This window comes from Meleagris gallopavo, chromosome 29 (assembly GCF_905368555.1).
Source record: "Meleagris gallopavo chromosome 29, MGAL_WU_HG_1.1, whole genome shotgun sequence".
NCBI classification, from domain to species: Eukaryota; Metazoa; Chordata; class Aves; order Galliformes; family Phasianidae; genus Meleagris; species Meleagris gallopavo.
In genome coordinates this window covers 890,591-908,981 of record NC_139432.1, presented here as the reverse complement: position 1 = coordinate 908,981, position 18,391 = coordinate 890,591, and the positions used below count along the sequence as shown (strand labels likewise).

Here is an 18,391-nt window from a genome sequence, read left to right as displayed (position 1 = left end):
AGTTCCTTCACTCCCCCCAACCCACCCATAAATTCACGCCATTCAGAGTTTGACACGTCCCACCCAGCACACGGCTCTCTGCTCTTTCATTTTATTAAAAGTTCACCGAAAACGAAATCAGCTTAGTGGCAGTTAAAAACATCTGTAAGCACAGCCACCCCAACCACAACCACGTCCCAGGGGAAGATGCCGAGGTCACAGCCCGTCCCATGGATCCCAACAGGAGAGAGGCACTGCAGAACCCAACGGCTGGGAGGAAGATGCACCTCCTGCTGCTGTGGGGCGATGGACTGAGCTCAGTGCACCGCTCTGCGTCCTTCTCCCAGGGGCTGGGGCAGAAGGTTGCATCCCATAGCACTCCCCCCCTGCCAGAGCCCAGGGCAGCAGGCGCTGGATGAAAACGTGTTGCCCCCAGGAGGCGTGGGGCACTGCCCAGCTCTCACTGAGGGCCCGGGGAACAGCCAGGAGGTGGTTAGAATTAGTCCAGCTGCCAAAAAAGGTCTGAAATCGGGGGAAAGGCAGCTCTGCTCCCTGCACAGCAGTTTCTGCAGCTCCTGTCCGACTCTGAGTTCCGCCGCAGCACCAGGCAGAGCTGTGAGTCGTAGCCACTGTCCCGCACGCTGGTGTGCGTCCTCTGGAGCAGATCCCTGTCCACAGAGCAGATCCTGCTGTCCTGGGGCAGCGTGGAGAGCAGTGGGACGTCCCAGTCCGACTCAGAACTCATCCCAAAGCCACGGGGAGCTGTTGTGCTGTTGTGCTGAGGGGTCTGCAGGAACACAGGGCACCGAGTGGGGTCGGCCCTCAGCTCCACTCGAGGCTTCTTCCCCAGGGGGGTGGGCTGAGCAGGGCACAGCGGGCGCTTCCTGCAGGCAGGAGGGGCGTGCAGAAGTCTGTGGGGTTCAGATGGAGCAGCAGTTGCTGACCTGAATTCAGCAGACAGTCCAGAAGGGCAGCTCCCACTCAGTCCCTCTGCTTCTGTGGGATTACCGACCCCGTTCCTGGGCAGACGGGAGGAGCACCCCTTGGTGTCGGGGCCAGGATCAGCGCTCAGCAGCCCCACAGCCCCCTGCTCACACTGCTGCCTCTCCTCCCCCAGCACTGCTGTCAGCACCTCAGCTCCTGCAGCACACTGTGCTCGAGGCATTAAGTGTTCATCTGTCAGGCAGGGCAGCGGCACCCTGAAAAGAACCATCCATTAATGATCCACCTCAAGGCCCAGCAACACCCTCCCACACCAAGATGAAGCTTTTTTTCCCTGCAGCGCAGGAGGCTAGGAGCCCTTCCTTGGGCAGTTTCAGACTGGTGGGGCTCAGCGCACGATGACAGACACACAGTGTACCTGGGCAGCTGCCCTGTGATGCTGTTGGTGAGCTGCGCGATGACGTGATCCACCAAGGCATAATGAGAGTCATCCAGGGCAAAGCATCTGTGCTGTGGGCTCTGCAGGTGCTGGAAGGAGGAAAAGGCCCTTTGGCAATGCTCATCCTTTCACAAGAGGGATACGCGCAGGACCAAACAGCTCCCACAGCCCATAGGGCCCCAATGGCACACAGCCCTCACTGGACAGCCCCACTGCTTAGAAACAGGTTTAGGAAATGTAGGCAATGCTTCACCCCTGGCTGCTTACAGACAGTGTTCTGTTCCCATAGACACCTGATAATGAGGGGCTGTGCCTGTATCTAACAGCAGCCCACAGCTTTCCTAGCAGTTACTAAAATGCAGATCCCAAATACTTGCTGTCTATCACTGAAGGTTGGGCTCTGGAAGCCACGCTGCTGTTCTACAGGAGATAAAACTCTGTTCTTATCTCTTTGATCAGCCAGTGTCCCCCAGCTGCTATGGAACAGCTCACCTTACACACCAAGTGGAGGGTTACATCTTGGAGGCTCTCCAAGACCCACAGATGAGCATCTCATGATCTCCAAAACCACTTCTGGCCCAAACCAGGAAATCTGAGCAGCTCTATGCCTTCTGCCTGCAGGGCAGATCCATCCACATCAAGGCCACATGAACGCACTCTCCTTCCAAAGGGACTTACCAGCAACGGTCACATCATCACCACCCACTGCACTGTGCAGCCCCCACAACTGCTGGGATGAGCCAGGATGTGGCTATGCCTTTACCTTCTGCAGCTCTTCGAATGTCTCCTGGCAGCACTCACAAAATCCCCTTTTCTTTTTTGGCACTGCTGTGGACTGGGGGCTCTTCTCCTCCTTGCAGCCCTCCACAGCCCTGTAAGATGACAGCAAAGCTCTTCCCTGCCCTCCAGCAAGCATCCAGCTGTCAGTTCTGGAGCCAAGGACACAGCACTTCCTTTGAGCTACAGATACTGAGTCCAGAGCAGGTCTCCTCTCACCCCACAAGTGCTTCTGTAAGCTCCATTAGCCATCAGGATTAAAAGCCTGCACGGAAGTGGCTACAACCTACCTGGCCCTGCAGGAATTGGAGAGATTCTCTGGAGGCTCGAAGGGGCTGAAGCCCTTGGGTGCCAGGAGATTGAGGCCAGGAAAGCTCTTGAACTGGTGGTGGAAGGGCCGGAATTGCCTGGAAGAAGCAGATCAGAAAGCAATGGTGGCATGATCAGAGCTGTCCCTCCCTCAGATGGGTATTTGATATACAATTTGACCCTGCAGTCACCTTAAATGTTGTCCTCAGAGCAATTAATTAGTGCTCTGAGCACTGTTAGAAACACCACAGAGTTCCAATCCCCCCAGGCCAGGTGCTGTAATCAAGTTACAAGCTCTGACCTCCTGTGCTTTAATCTCTTTCCCTATTTCAGAGGGCTCAAGCAGATTAAGTGACCTGCGAGGATCACATGTGGAAACTGAGCAAGGAAGTAACTGCTGCCAGGTCTCACCGAGCACGTTTCCCCAGTGACACACAAACCATAAAGATTGTTTCTCTAAACCCTATTTGCTTTCTCTTGGGAAATGCCATGGAGAGCATCACCTTCCTTCAAGGAAGCCACACTCTGCCCTGGGGACAGAATATCCGCCATCCCACAAGTGAGGAGAAACAGTAAAAGGTTCCTCCCCCAGGAGTTCTAACGTAGTTTGGCTGTGATATTTGGAAAGGTCCCACTTACCTGCTCTGGTCCTCAACCTTCAAAAAAGGGGGCTTCAGTTTTCCTGCTGGAAAGACAGCTGGGTTAGCAGTGACCCTTTGCCAAATTCATAGAATCATCGAATGGTTTGAGCTGGAAGAACCTACAGGAAGAACCCCTGAAGGTCCTCCAGTCCAACTAGGGACCCCACAGGGTCACCCACAGCCCCACCACGAGCTCAGAGCCACTCCAGCCTGACCTTCCCTGCCCATTCATTCATTCCCCAACAGAGCTGGGCTGTAGAGCCAAACTCATCAGTACTGCTCACACCCGCGAGCACCACCACCTGAAAATCCAAGTTGAGAGCTGGTTAAGAAACAAACTGCAAGGTGTTCCTGCTGGCACCTGCCTGACCCTCAAACCAACTCCCTCATGCCTCCCTTACTGCCTCTGAAGGGGGAGGTTTTGCTCCCTTGCAGCTCAGTCGTATTTTCCGTAAGGAAGTTTCAGCCTCATTCTTCCAGAATGCTGAACCCACCTGTCCTCAGCAGTGCATTCCTCGAGTCTCAGCCCTGAGCTTGCATCAGATGCAGCCCTACGTCACCGAGGCAGCTATTTACGTGCAGGATCGATGCTTCTGCATAAGTGCTGGTGGCAGAGGGCTGAGCGGTGACAGCTGTCAGCACACATCCCCAAGAAGAGCTCAAAGTGTGCCGTGACCATGAGCTCTGAGCTTGCAGCATGCAATCTGCCTTATCTGACAACTTCTTGTACCCCCCCCACACCACCCTTCCACCAAGACTGGAAAAATCATACTGGAAGAATCCAGGTTGGATTCTGTTCTGTGATGCTCTCCAATGAGCTGAATTAAGGAGTCACAAACGGGCCTGTATCACCAGTGCCAGTCCCAGCACCACACCTCTCTCCTGCCTCACTGCAGATGAAAACCTGGGCTTCCCAGCCCCCTCCCTGACTGGTGCCTCAGATGCATATTTCAGCCTAGCAGAAATGAGTGGGTTGTGAGGAACGTGCTCTCTGCTGGAGGATGCATTATACTTCAGAACTTTGCTGGAGCCAGCGGGCTGAGCAGTGCCAGCAGCACAGCTGCTAAGTGCCTTGGGATGCTGGGAGTAAAGCTGCAAACTGTGGGGTTTTAAGAACACTGCCTGTATTTGAAGGCATAATGCCCTCAGCTGCTCACAGACAAGGAGCTGCAAAAACTGCCTTGGGTCAGTCACCGTATTTTTGTTTGTTGAAGTTTCAGACAGATATCCAAATTCTGAGGTTTCAAGTGGCTCTGAGTGTGAAAGTGCAGAGAAACAACTTCCAGGCCTACCTGTGTGAGCTCTTTGTCCAGACACGGGGCACCGTGCCTGCAGGAGAGAATGACACATTCAGTATGGGAGGCAGTGCAGGCAGTGTGATTTCTGACTCCAGGGCAGCAGTGAGATTACAGCACCCACCCACCACTCCACCGTCTCTGCACTGCAGACTGTACCCCCTTCCCACCCCACCCCTCCAGTATTTTGGCTGTCAAGTTACCTAGAGGTACTTCAATATGATATCCAAGTTGCTGCTCTCATCTTCTGCCCTACCTTCATGTTGACCCCTCCATTAGATGAGAGATGGATTTCTCAGAGCTATTGAGGGGTCCTGAGCACCCATAGCTGGGCTGAATTTAGGTCACTCACCTCTGTCCTCTGCTTCCGTGCTCCTGAGGCAGCACGCAGCAGCTGCTGAGCGTATGACAACATTTCTGTGGGGGTGGGCTGTCAAGGAGCTCAGCATCACCACTGCACAGTTAATGCACCGAGAACCAGCCAAGGAAGAGTTGGTGCTCTGAGGAAGGCATCCCATCCCGTCCCTTGGCTTTAAGCCTCTGCAGCAGTGGGCACTACCAGGAATTGGCATGTGGACGCTGGAAAACCCTGACAGATTTGCAGCAGTGCTGCAGCTCAGAGCTGGCTGCTCAGGGCTGGGTGCTCGCAGCCTCCGCCGCACATCCAGACAAGTGCAGCCACAGCAGTATGTCACTGTCATAGCACACTCAGGAACCTTTTACTCCAGACCTATAATTAGAAGCAGAGTTTCATCATCTGTCTGTCCCATCACCCCTTTCCCCATCCATCACCGAGGCAGGAAGCACCTTCCAGCACAGGTCCTCAACCAGCAGCACCCCCTAATTAACCGAGTCCCGCCATTATTACCATCTGTATCTCCAGGTCGATTAGTAAAAGTGGTGAATTCAGGACTGACTGAGCTATTAACATTTCCAATAGTCAGTACTTTACAACACAGTCTGCACTTGCTATGGTGAACGTGACAGTAGCATGTTCTACACATGCAAAGCATCACTAAGTACCACATATTCCTCATAATTCCTCTCATCTTCCATCCCACACCCACTTTCTGCACAGCCTCTCTCTAAAATAATAATAAATTCACCGATTCCCTGAATTCCACATAACAGAGAAGGATACCATCCACATGCACAATCTGGACTCCCCACAAGCGAGCGTTGGCGAGGATGCTGCTGCCACTGCAGGTGTCCTGTGAAAACAGAGAGGTTTGGCAGCAACAAACCCAGTTCAATGGGGTTTTCTTGTTGCCCAACTGACAGGCCAAAGTGTGGGAGTTACCAGCATGTGAGCTTCGGGGCACAGAAGGTTCAAACTCATCTCTACCTACCACAGGTCAACAGGAAAATGTAGCTCAGATTTTTAATTCTCACTATTGTGTGAGCTCCTTAAGCAGTCACTGACCGACTCCAGTGCTCCAGCAATGTGCCTTTAGGTCTAAAATTTCACGTAGTTATGATCCCGTGTTAACAATTCTCTTGTGTGGAGCAACCAGATCATTTGGACAGACCTTAGGAGCAGCTAACAGGGAAGGATGGCATGGCTCTGTGAAGAAGCACTGCACAGCATTCTGCAGAGCCACCAGCTTCATAGAATCATTGGACAGATTTGTACCTTTACCAGCCCCAGTCTGCTCCCCTCAGCAGGAGGGGCTCTGAGAGCACCTGGCACTGGTTCTGCACTGATCAGCAGTCCTTTGAACACTCAGCTCAAGGAAAGCCAGGCCACGTGCTGCTCACCTGATTCTTCATGGCCTTCTGCAGCAGCTCCCTTCCCCTACTGATCAGGGCCTGCAGAGAAAGCAGCCGAGCATTATGTTCCAGCATCAGCTCCCAGCAGCAGCAAGCTGAGGACAACGAGGCTGCCCAGCAACAATGATTTCTAGAGATGCTTGCTCTGCTGAGGAATCTGGCCAAGACTTCATCTCAAAAGACAGCAGGACTTGCATTTCCAGGGAACACAAACCGCAGACACCCTTCACATCCACAGTAGGCAGCCAGTCAGCCAAGGCTTGGCTTTTATTGAACAACTTCAGCGTGAGCCAAGAGGAAGCAGCAACTCAGCTCTGCAACCCCACGTGCCAAGAGGCTGGCAGGGGCTAGAAATGTCCTTGCTAGCCCTTCCTGGGGAGCCAGCTGCTGTGCCCTGCACCTGTGCCTATCAGCACACAACTACAGCCTGCAATGGTTCTGAAGCAGATTTACTTTGCTTACATTCCTGTTGTGTTTTTTTTTTTTTCTTTTTCCCTAGATATACTCCTGCACTGGGATGGACTGCCTGTTCTGCTGGGAAGCCAGCAAAGCCCTCAATTTCCTCTGCCATTTAAGTAGATGTCCTTTGCTACTAGCTCAAAGCTGTGACATGCACGTTAGAGAGAGAAAAGAAGCACAGACACCAGGAACGTTGGTACAAATGAGAATGGAAGAAAAAAAGAACAACGCAGTTACTCGGAGCAGCAACAGACACCTTCCAACACTGGCTGTACTCTATAAATCCCTTGGGATAACCTTTGGGCTGGCCTTAATCTAAATAGCTCTTACGGTGTCTGGTGGCTTCTGCTGAGGTCTGGCGTGGTTCTCTTTGGAGGAGGAAGGTGTTGAGCTCTGGGCTTTCGTATCCTCTGAGGTCACACTGCTCCTCTTCGCAGCCTGAGCCCTGGCTCTGCTTCGCTTGGCTTCTTTTTTGCTGGACACCACACAGCTGACTTCTTTGCTTAAGAAGCTCTCAGTCACCTGTAGCAAAAGACAGAACAGAGCAGCTCAGAAATACTCCAGCAACACATACAGACCTTTGCACCCAAGGCAGAAGATGAAGAAAGAGGTTAGAAACCAAAAAGCCTCATTTAGGGCACTAACAACAGAAGCTCAGTGGAAGGAGAGAGATATAGGGTATGAAGTACACAGGAGGATACAAATCTGTGCAGTCTGAAGTCACAGCTGCTAAACAAGGCCACCCTGCTGCCCCACAGAATGCAGTGCCACAGCAGCACTGCTCACTGCCCTGCAGCAGTGACTTATGCCGCAGGATACAAAGGAGGCTGCAGGAAAAGAGTGCCTCAAAGTCTCCCAGTGCAGAGGTTTGGGCTGTGACTGCTGACAAATGCACCCAAACACAGCATCTCCACGAAGGGGGAAGGAATGAGAACCCTGCTACAAGAGGACTGCATTTCAGGGGGGAGTGAGATGTCTGATCAGAAGCCAGAGGGACAGTCAAAAGGATAAAGTTATTTCCAACTATTGTGGTAGCTGCACAGAGAAATAACCAACCACTGGGAGTCTTTCTCAGACTGGAAGACATGAAGTGAAAAGAGACTTGGAGAGCATTCCTCAGAGGGTTGGCAGCACATCCAGGCAATGACAGAAGGAAACCATCAAGTTAAGCATGGATGTATGGTTGAAGAAAAGGGAAAAAGTGCAAATCAGCCCAGCTAAGCACCTCGCCAGCCAAAGCAAAATCCTAGGGCAAGGTCTACAGAATGAAAATGTGAGAGCAATGCAAAGCGCTTACACCTGCATCTGCAGGACAAGGGGAAATGGTTTCCAATTCAAAGAGGGGAGATTTAAATTGGATATAAGGAAGAGGCTGTTTACAAGGAATAAGTTTTTTTTTTTTTTTTTTTTTTTTTTTTTTTTTTTTTTTTTACAGTGAGGGTGGTGAGGCTCTGGCACAGATTGCCCAGAGAGATGATGGATGCTCTGGAGATGCCCAGGTCAGGCTGGATGGGGCTGTGAACACTGACGAAGCTGTGGTGTCCCTGCTCACTGCAGGCAGTGGGACAGGTGGCCTTCAAGGATCCTTTCCAACTCAATTCTATGAAGCAGTGATGGACTTAGAATGGATGCTTTGGTGCACATAAAAAGACCTGTGCCACAGAGGAAACAGCAGAAAACAGACAGCAACAGCTCAACCACAGCGTGGCTGGGGGCACCTCGGGGTCCCTCTGGTACCAGCAGGGCCGAGTCCAGGTGGGTCTGGAGACCTCCATGGAGGAACCCCACACCTCCCTGCTCCCTGTGGAAGGGCTCAGTCACCAGTTCTGTAAATCATGGATTCACTGAAGTTGGAAAAGAGCACTAAGATCACCAAGTCCAACCTCAACCCATCTCTACCATGTCCCCTAAACCATGTCCCCAGCAAACAGCTTAGGTTGGAAGGGACCTCTAAGATCATCCAGTCACAATCTCTTGTCATGAACAGTGTTGCTGCCAGGGCCTGCCCAGCCTGGCCATGAATCCCTCCAGAGATGGTACACCCATGGCTTCCTTAGGCAGCCTGCAGCAACACCTCACCACCCTCTGAGTAAAAAGTTTCTTCCTAACATCTTACCTAGATCTCCCATCTTCCAGCTTAAAGCCATTCCCCCTCATCTTATCTCTATCAGACTTTGTAAAAAGTTGGTGCCATTCAAGTCTTGGAAGGCTGCAATGAGGTCTCCCCAGGCCTTCTTTTTCCCAAGAGAAACAAGCCCAAATCCCTCAACTTTTCTTCATAGCAGAGGTGCTTCAGCCCAGAGCCTCACAAGAGCAGAGGGGGCAGCCACCTCCCCTCCCTGCTGCCACCCCTCTGTTGATGCAGCCCAGAATGCTGTTGGCCTTCCAGGCTGCAGGCACGTGCTGCTGGCTCACGTGCAGCTTTTCATCACTAGAGTCTCCAAGTGCTTCTCTGCAGAGCTGCTCTCAGGCTCTTCTCCCAGTCTGTGCTCTTATCTGGGATTGCCCCGATCCAACACCCTGAACTCGGCCTTCTTGAATCTCATGGGTTTCTCCTGTGCCCAGTCTTCAATCCTGTCCTGGTCCCTCTGGCTGGTGGTGTCAGCTGCACCACTCAGCTCGGTGCTGCCTGCAAACTGCTGAGGGTACACTCGGTCCCATTGTCTTTGCCACTGGTAAAGGTGTTGAGGAGCACTGGTCCCAGATGGATCCCTGGAGGGCACCACTCATCACCGCCTCCAGTTGGACAAAGCCATTGATCACAGCCCCGTGCCTGCAACCATCCCACCAACTCTTAATCCACTGAACAGCGCAGCCTTCAAACCCATCTCTCTGCAGCTGAAGGATAAAGATGTGGTGTGGGGCTGTGCCAAAGGCCTTGCGCAAGCCCAGGTAGGTGACATCAGGTCCCCTTTGCCTGCTGATGCTGGTGCTCCATCAGTGAAGGCTGCAGACACACCAGGCACACTCTGCCTTTGGCGATTCTGTGCTGGCTGCCTCAGGTCACCTCCTCACCCACAGGCGCCTCGATGTGCCTTCATGTAGGATCTGCTCCACGGCTTCCCAGGCAGAGGTGACACCCACCAGTCTGTGGTTCCACAACTCTTCCTTTCTCCCTTTCTCACGACGGTCCCCAGCTGCCACATCTCGAAGTTCCACTGCCGAGGACAGTGACCCCCGCGCCGCCCGTACCACCGCACCACCACTATTTGCACCCACAAATTGCTCCCAGTGCCCAACCCTCCCCTCCCCTCACCCAACCCAAGGCTCCAGGCGGTGACCGGCGCCCCGTGCCTGCCCGCATCCCCTCACAGCCCTAACGGCTCTTATGACCACAGGCGGGAAATCCCCAGTGACGCCCCTCAGGACCCCCAGCCCCTCCGTGCGGCCGAGGCCGACTCACCCCGCCCAGGTGCCGGATGACCTCCGCCAGCTCTCTCGCCGCCCACCCGCTGGGAACATCCAGGAAGAAGGTCCTCCCGCGGAGAGGCCCGCCAGGAGCCGCCATACCGGAGAAAAGCCGCCCCACGGCGCTCCGCCGCCGTTTAAATTTTCTCCCGCCCCGCTCCTATCGCCGGTCACTACGGTGGCCGTGAGGGCCGCGCGCGCCGCGCCACAAGTTTCACCCTCTCCGGCCGCCGTAGCTTGGCTTTTTGTGCATGAACTACCGGAAGTTGCTTTCGTGCACATCGCCGGAAGTTGCTCTGTGCTCCTGCGCCACCGGAAGGGGTGGGAGCGCTGCAAGATGGCGGCGCCCAGCGTGGAGGCGGCGGGGCCGGGCGGTTTCGGGGCTTGGCTGGCGGCCCGGCTCGAGGCGCTGGGGTTGGACCGCGCGGTGTACGGGGCGTACATCGCGGGGCTGCTGCGGGAGGAGGAGAGCGAGGAGGAGCGACTGGAGGCGCTGCGCGGAGTGCTGGCGGCCTGCCTGGTGAGGGGCTGGGCCGCGTTCCCCGCGTTGTGTGGGACGGGGGGCAGCGGGAGGGTATAAAGTAATTATGGAGCATCCAAGGAGGGTACGGAGGTTCGCCAAGGGGCAATCGTGCTGGAGCAAAGCGGTAACTCTCGAAGGCGTCACGAATGTGGGTAGATGGGGGGGAGAGCAGTGGATGCTGTGCACCTTCAGGTCAGCAGAGGCTCTTATCAACTACAGCGTCCTCGTAACGGGGCTTAGGGGTGGGGAGTGGGCAGCGGGGGGTGAGAAATGACTGACCAGCAGAGCTCAGCGCTGAGATCAATGGCACACAGTCTGCTTGGAGTCCGGTGCTGAGCTGTGCTCCCGCGGGTCGGTGCTGGGCCCGGTCTTGTGCAACGTCTTCATCAGCGCTGTGGATGAAGGGATAGAATCCGTCCTCAGCAAGTTTGGTGATGGTGCAGAGCTGGGAGCAGAGGCTGACACGCTGGAAGGCTGTGCTGCCGTATAACAAAACCTGCGCAGGCTGAGCGTTGCACAGAGAGGAACGTGATGAGGTTCCTCAGTTCAAGATTCACCAGGATCTTCTAGAAAAGTCCCGTGGAGGCCCACAAAGGTGATTAAGGGTCTGGAGCATCTCCTGTGTGAGGAAAGGCTGAGAGGCCGGGGACTGTGCAGTCTGGAGAAGAGAAGGCTGAGAGGAGATCTCACCACTCCTTATACATATCTGAAGTCAGACTATGAGGGCAGACTCTTTTTGGTGATGTGCAGCAAGGGGCAACAGGCAGAAACTGGAACACAAGAATTTCCACACTAAAAGAAAGAAAAAGATCTTTAGTCAGAGGGTAGGGGAGCTTTGGAACTGTGAGGCTGTGGAGTCTCTTTCCCTGGAGATATTCAGGATGTGTCTGGACTCAGTCCTGTGCAGCCTACAGTAGGGAACAGCAATAGGACGAGAGCTGATGGCCTCAAGTTGTGCCGGGGGAGGTTCAGATTGGATATTTGGAAAAATTATTCTCAGAAAGAGCAGTGGTACATCGGCACAGGCTGCCTAGGGGGTGGGGAAATCACCATCCCTGGAGGTGTACAAGTTACTGTGGAGAAGTGGCACTAAGGGATGTGGTCAGTGGGCATGGGGGGTGGGTTGGGTTGGGCCTGGGGGTCTGAGAAGTCTTTTCCAACCTTCCTGGTTCTTTGGTTCTGAATTAATATTCACAAATATGAAGTGCTGAGTAGTTAATGCATGCTGGTGTTCATCAGCAGTCTGCTCAGCTGCTGCCACTGGTTTTCTCCCAAACGGTCCATGCAGGAGCGTAAAACCCAACAGGAATTGGTCATTACAATCAGATTTTTGTTCTTCTAACTATAATTCCTTCTGTTAAATGACTGCTCACCATTTAAAAATCATTCTTCCTAAAATACAGAGCACCTGTTCACTACCTCCCATCACTTCCTCACCCTGCAGCTCCAGCAGTGCTGTCGTTTCTAAAGGAAGTATTGCTGTCAGTATAGCCCTGTGCCGGGACTAATAGGAGGAGCAGGCACCAAATCTTGGCACTGCCATTGGCTGTGTTACGTTCTGATCTCTCCTCTTTTCCCTTTGGTGCTGAGGTGCCATCTGTGCTGTCACCTGTTTCATATGCATCTGCTTTTAATGCAGTGTGTGTTCATGGCACTCCCGTGTCTTCCGTCTGTTTTCTCCTGCCAGGGCTGACTCTTGCAGCTGAGTTGTGCTTCACTCATAAGTTCTAACTCGGTTTGATTATCTACTGTTTTTCTAAAATGTTTTTTTTGCCTCTTGAACTCTCTGACATTCTTTTATTCCGTGCGCTTTTACTGTTTTTGTAGACACTGCTTATTTCTGTACTGCCTTTGAAACAGTTTTCAGTTGGTTAATTTGGAGCTCTGCTTTCTGACTCTTTTCTCTTTGATCTGTATACAAATTCCAGGCTTTCTTTTTGTTTGCCTTTGCCATCTTCACTAAAAGAAATTTCAGGCAGCCTCTGTGCTCATGTCCATGCTCCTCAGTGCTGACCCTGCCAGGCATTAGTTTCCTGACTTTATTCAAACTCACCAATTTCAAATCAAGTTCTGTTTCTGTTCTGCTCTTCATCTCAGACTCTGGGTCACTTTGTTCTTGTGTATTTTCCAGTTATTTTTCTTGTGTTTACTAACCTCTAAAATGACGAAATTCCTTGTTCTTTTAGAGAATATTAGGTGAAAATTGTTGTATCCACAGCAACCTGATGTACATCAGTGTTAGCAGCACCTGTTCTTTGGCTCTGAACATGGAAAGTGAGTCTCCCATAGGCTGTGAGAGGTCCTTATCCAGAGTGGGCTGAGCTAGGAGGGTTATTTAGTGAATGCCTGTGTGCTGTGGTTTTACCTCTTTGTTTCCTTCTGTGTCGACTTCTGCACTGTATTTCTTTTCTGTTGCTTCATTCACATCCATTTGCACGCTGTCATCTTGGTCTTTATTCCTTTCAGAATATGAAGTCCCCGTAGTGCCGAGGCTGAGTTATTGTTCCTTCATCATGTTTCATTTTTGTGTTCTTCTCTTGTGAGAAGGAGTGTACCCACACTGGTACACAAATGCTTGTTTTGTTTCTTACTGCTCAAATCCTCATTAGCACGTACAGATGTCTGCCATCATCTTCAGTCTTCTTGCATTTCGTTTTCCTTCTTGCTTACCGCTGTTCCTTTGTCATTCTTTACCCAATTTTTGTCCTCCTGGATACTGAAACCAGGCGTGTAGGGAGTGTCTTTCCCAGCCTTCTTTCCTGGCTGAACTTAAAGCTGCTGACCACTTTCCCTGCCTGATTCCAGTGTGCTCAGGCTTCCAGTGCTCAGGGCAGCCCATCCACCGATCCATAGAATTGTTGGGGTTGGGAGGGACCTCTGGAGACCATCGAGTTCATGCTTGCATGCTTGATCTTAGCAGGTTGAGCATCATCCTGCCCTCTGGGTTTACTCTGCTTAAAAGGAAGTGGTCATCTTAACATGGTGTGTGGCACTGATGTGAGTCACAAACCTTTCATCCTTCTGCTGTTTTGCACATCACCTTTCTGCCACAGCCTCGAGCATCCTGCACGTCCATCCTAATAGTGTCTCCCGCCTCACCCAGGGACCCCCTTCCCTGTGTGCTGCGCTCCTGGTCTCTGTGCCACTGTGTGGTGGTATTACTGTGTGAGTTCTCCTGTCACCTCACTGTTATTTTGTGCTTAGCTGTGGGAGGTTTGGTGGGAGGTCTGTGCAGGGGTTTGGTGTGCTGTCTTTGAGATGCCAGTTGCACGCCAGGCAGGGTAAGATGGAGAAAGACAGCTGAGGCCTGGCTACGGCATGCCTTCATAGGAAATTCTCTTCTGGGCAGAGGGTATGGAGCAATCTTCAGAGCTCGTGTTTGGCATAGATGGGGCAAGCAGAGGTCATGGGCAGTAGAACAGGTCTAGTTGGGTTAACACTGCTTTGCTGCCAAAGGAGAGCAGGGAGGCTGTGCTGTTTGTGTAGCAGTCAGGTCTGCCTCTAGTCCCGAGCTGAGCCAACAGTAGGTGCACCTCGTGGCATGCATTGCGCTCCCAGGTAACAAAAGTCCCACTGTGCTTTTATTGGTAGATTTCATGTGAAAGCTGTGTCACCTGAGCCTGCTGGTGGGTGTTCTGATCCTTTGCAGCTGGTACTTATATCTGATTTGTGCTCGTTTGCAGCAGACCAACTCTGTTCCAAAACTGAGAAGTCTCTTTTCCCCCACTAGGAAGAAGATCTCTTAAACGATGTTTGCAGGGAAGTTGTCGAGAAGTGGTCTGAATCTCAGATTGTTGACGCCAAAGAGAAAAAAGAAGGTAGTGTTGCTGCTCACTGTGCCTTTCTGTGTGGTATGAGTGCTGTGCAGGGCTTGGCCAAGATGAGAGCTGTGTGTTTGCTCTGTTAGGAGTTAAACTCAGTGCTGCTCGTTGTTTGCAGAGCTGACTTGCTTCTCATTGCTATGGCTTATGTACTGTTTTGTCTTGAAATACAAACAAAGCTGAGTAGTTTCACTTAGGGCTGCTGCTGGCATTCTGCTGCTCTCTGGGCTCATAATCCTGTGGAGGAAATAAGTTTTTGTTGTTTTTTTTTTTCCTCTGGAGCACAATGAAATCCCATACTGAGAGATGTGCAGGTTTAAGTGTAGCGCGTGGCTCAGTGATCTTCAGGGCTGCATTGTCACGATGTAATGCCCCATTTGGCTAAAGCCCTTTTTTGTTTGCTTTGCATTTTCTTGTTGGTTCCTGTGCACACAGAACGCTGCCACTGCCCGATGTTGTGCTGGAAATAGTTGTCCCCATCGGGCCCTTATTGTGAACCCTGCATTTATGTTGTGCTTCTCTTGACCAAATCTCAGGGTTACGGCACACAGCTGTTGAGTGTCTTTGCCTTAAAATTCATGGAAGCAGTCTGTCTTTGGTCTGACTTTGCCTTTGGCTGAGGACAGGAAAATGTGCTCCTCTGTGTGTTAAAAAATAACTCCCTTTTTTAGCCAAGGATGGGAATTGCTGAAGATGCTGCTGGATCCCTCTGGCTCCTACCACTGGCTTTGCACAGTAAATGAGGGATTTTTCTTATTTGGCACAGAAAGATGAGAGCAATATGTCCTTCTAGCCAGGTTGTTAGAAATGTGACTCCACAGGAGGATACGTCCCAAATGAAGTCCCACAGCAGCAGTATTGGAGCTTAATCTTTAAAGTTCCTTTCCAACCTAAGGCGTTCTGTGATCCTAAGTCAGTGCCCACTTGTAATTTCTAGAAAACACATGGGGTGTTTGCTCTTGGTAGAAAGCTGAAGCGTTTGAAACACAAAACCTGGAGGGTATCTTCCAGCTTTTAAATGGAGCACAAAAGCAAACCCATGGAAACGTGGTGTGGCAGCTGCCAGCAGGGCCCTCGCTGCTGGGGTGCTGACTGATGCTCTGACTGTTCTTGGCAGATGAGGTCCAGGCGATCGCCAGCATGATGGAGAAGCAGGCCAGGATCATCGTGAAGCCAAAGGAGATCTCGCAGGAGGAGAAGCAGAGGAAGGCAGCCCTCCTGGCCCAGTATGCCAACGTGACAGATGAAGAGGAATATCCTTTTCCTGTTTGTTTAAAATCGCCTTCCTAGCTTTGCAGTGTCTGGTGGAGGAATTGGAGAAACTTGTCCATCTTCTTTCCAGCAAAGGGGCTTCCATGGCAAAAAGCATGGGAGGTCCCAGCTTAGGGAGTTAAACATTGGGTTTTATGCTTATCTTGTTCTCAATCATCAGTGTTTGTTTTCTGCTTCTTCCTCCTGGCCTGGTAGAATTGTTATCTGACAGGTTTTGATCCAAGTGACTCTACAGGAGCACAGATCCACGAGCAGTGCCCACAGTTCCTTAATGCTTTCACTGGCGACGATGAACAGGACAGCTCCACTGCGACAGCAGTAAACATTGGATCAGAAAAATGTATCCTTTGAATTCTCTGAGTTGGGTTTTTGGGAGGATGGCAGCATCTGCTGCGAAATTCCCATTCTTTCTAAGACTGATCCTTTCCTTTTCTCTCCTTTATGCCTTCCTTTCCTCTACTGTCCTCTCCGAAGCTTCACATAACGTTACTGATACAGATAATTTTCCCAAACACCAGTTTAATTCTGAGTGGTGTCCAGAGAGGCAAATCATGTCAGCAATCATTATAAGTGAAATTGAAACAAGACTATTAAGGTACACTTAGTTGTATGTACACTTAGGGCATGGTTGCTGAACCAAAGACCTCATGTTTTTGTTGGTGTTATTTGGAACATTCCTGCAACTCTGCAGCTGCCAGTTTCAGGTGGAAGCAGGTTTTATCACAGCACAAGCAGAGGTTCTTTTTTCTTTCTACCTTCCTCATTTTACTTCCAGATTGTTTACCTGCTTGGTGAGAAAGCAGAGCGGAGAGTCAGAAATGTTCCTTGTCTCTGTGCATCACCTTTTATAGAGCTGTGGCTGAGGGATTTCTCTCCCTGCAGAGCTGGGAGGGAAATGAGCAGCTGAGGTCTGTTGTGGCTGATCCTACAGTCAGCGTATGGCCCCAAACCACCACTAAAAAGAGGAAGCTGTGTGTTCAGAGCACATTGTCTGCCCTTAGCTCACTACCAGCCCTGTTCCGAAACACCAACGTGGAGGATGTCCTGAATGCCAGAAAGCTGGAGCGGGAGCTGCTGCGAGATGAGTTCCAGAAGAAGAAGGAGCAAGACAAACTCCAGCGAGAGAAGGACAAGTTAGCCAAGCAGGAGCGGAAGGAGAAGGAGAAGAAAAGGACACAAAAAGGAGAGCGCAAGCGATAGCCGGGGTTTGCTAGTTGGACTTTAAGGGGATACAATCAGTTATGAATATGGTGTGTGTTTAAAAAGCAGCAAAAATTCTGGGCACGTGGCTGGTGACCGGTTCTTTGGAAGCATTTCCTTTATTTTACATAGCAAAAAAGAAATTTCAGGCACCTCTTAAACTCAAGTTTTGCCATGTGCTTGTGGTGTCAAATGTCCCAGTCATTTTTGTGGCCAGTGTTGTACCAAAGAACAGTGAAGTTATGATGTTTGTGTTTCAAATTGATCAGTTTTACTTCTAACTAGTTAAAGCAAAGCAAAATGTAGGAAAGAGCTTCTGAATGGGCCGCATCCATGGACTGCAGCAACAGCATGTTATGAGTTGAGAACACAGCAGAGCCCCTTTCTGACATGCAGTTAAGGACTTGCTGCTACGGGGTGAATGTGAATTTACACTAGCCTTGAAAAATGTATTTGCAAATACATTTATTTGTGCTGCCAAGAACAGTGCTACATTTTCATTCTGGCTGAAAGAGCAGGGTTTGGCTCTGCCCTCAGCAAGGGCAAGTGCTGCTCTGCAGCAAGAGAAAAGAAATCATATGAAATATATTTGAGTTACAGCTATGAGACCACTTCACCCACAGACTCTTGGTAAGGGAAAAGCACAGTGATCGGAGTGTCAGCTGGAGCAGGAGCAAATCGGTCAGGTCCTTATGCTGTTCTGAAACTTAATGCTGGTGGCTGGAAAATGGTGCTCCGTGATGTTCTGTGTGGGTGAACATCCACTGTTATTTCTACAGCAGCTGTCAGAGAAAATGCTTTAATGCAGGCTGTGACCGGTTTGGATGCTCTGGCTTTATGAGCAGTTGCTCCCATCTGGCCCAGCCCTACTCAGGAGCTGTGTGGAGGGGCTGAAGGCTTCTCTCACCCCACAAGGGCTCTTTAGCTGCCATTTTCAGCCTTCTTCGTGGCAGCATCACCTGAACTCCCCTCTGTGTGTGGAGGAAGGACCTGTGGTGCTTCCAGGGGCACAGGGGAACCACTGCACCTCATCCCTGTGCTGCTTCATGTTCTGGCCACTGCGTTCACATGCAAGGCTGGCCTGTGGCAGGAGGCAGCTCCTGGCCTGGTGGTGGTAACTGCCCCTATCGCCCACTTTCAGACCAGTCTGATTTAGGGGTAATGCATCCTATTATTTAACTATTTTTGCAAGTGTGAGTATCTGCTTTATCTTTGGACTTGAACAATAAAGATGGCTGGCCAAGAAGCCGGGCTCCTCTCTGTGTCTGCGACGGCAGTGACAGCCACAGGGCCTGTCCTCGGGCTCCATGCCACGTCCCATACCCTCACTTTCTCTTACCCAGCAGCAGTATTTCAGAGGGCTGAGCTGCTGTTGTGCCTCTCATTCACACCTCTTGCCATGGCCATGTAGGGCAGTACTCGAGTGGTGCTGCCCCAGGCTTTTGGGGCCAGAAGCAAAGCACAGTGAAGTCCTGCGTATGAGCACAGCTGCATAAATCAACAGTATTGAAGAACATGAGCTCTTCCCTGGCCGTCTGCTTGTTTCAGCACAGTTA

General features: G+C 51.4%; 2 protein-coding genes across 2 annotated transcripts; one reads left to right on the top strand and one right to left on the bottom strand.

Moving 5' to 3' along the window:
* Positions 1-334: 334 nt before the first annotated feature.
* DBF4B (DBF4B-CDC7 kinase regulatory subunit) lies at positions 335-10,322 on the bottom strand. Its single transcript, XM_085211012.1, has 11 exons — positions 10,015-10,322; positions 6,942-7,133; positions 6,141-6,191; positions 5,524-5,593; positions 4,735-4,799; positions 4,380-4,416; positions 3,086-3,131; positions 2,428-2,544; positions 2,124-2,232; positions 1,340-1,449; positions 335-1,178 (listed from the first exon to the last, which is right to left on the bottom strand). The coding sequence occupies exons 1-11, from the start codon at positions 10,117-10,119 to the stop codon at positions 479-481; spliced, it is 1,602 nt and encodes a 533-aa protein (XP_085067138.1). The 5' UTR covers positions 10,120-10,322; the 3' UTR covers positions 335-478.
* On the top strand, positions 10,305-18,081 carry CCDC43 (coiled-coil domain containing 43). Its single transcript, XM_010724464.4, has 5 exons — positions 10,305-10,539; positions 14,273-14,360; positions 15,481-15,616; positions 15,917-15,975; positions 16,648-18,081. The coding sequence occupies exons 1-5, from the start codon at positions 10,357-10,359 to the stop codon at positions 16,833-16,835; spliced, it is 654 nt and encodes a 217-aa protein (XP_010722766.2). The 5' UTR covers positions 10,305-10,356; the 3' UTR covers positions 16,836-18,081.
* Positions 18,082-18,391: the final 310 nt, after the last annotated feature.

Excerpts from the sequence above, each read along its gene's own strand:
- DBF4B (XM_085211012.1), bottom strand. The coding sequence starts at position 10,119 with ATGGCGGCTCCTGGCGGGCCTCTCCGCGGGAGGACCTTCTTCCTGGAT. Across the intron at positions 6,192-6,941 it reads AGCAGAAGCCACCAGACACC|GCCCTGATCAGTAGGGGAAG; the intron begins GTAAGAGCTATT and ends CTTTCTCTGCAG. Across the intron at positions 2,233-2,427 it reads TCCAATTCCTGCAGGGCCAG|GGCTGTGGAGGGCTGCAAGG; the intron begins GTAGGTTGTAGC and ends GTCATCTTACAG.
- CCDC43 (XM_010724464.4), top strand. The coding sequence starts at position 10,357 with ATGGCGGCGCCCAGCGTGGAGGCGGCGGGGCCGGGCGGTTTCGGGGCT. Across the intron at positions 15,617-15,916 it reads AACGTGACAGATGAAGAGGA|TGGCGACGATGAACAGGACA; the intron begins ATATCCTTTTCC and ends TAATGCTTTCAC. Across the intron at positions 15,976-16,647 it reads AAACATTGGATCAGAAAAAT|CCCTGTTCCGAAACACCAAC; the intron begins GTATCCTTTGAA and ends GCTCACTACCAG.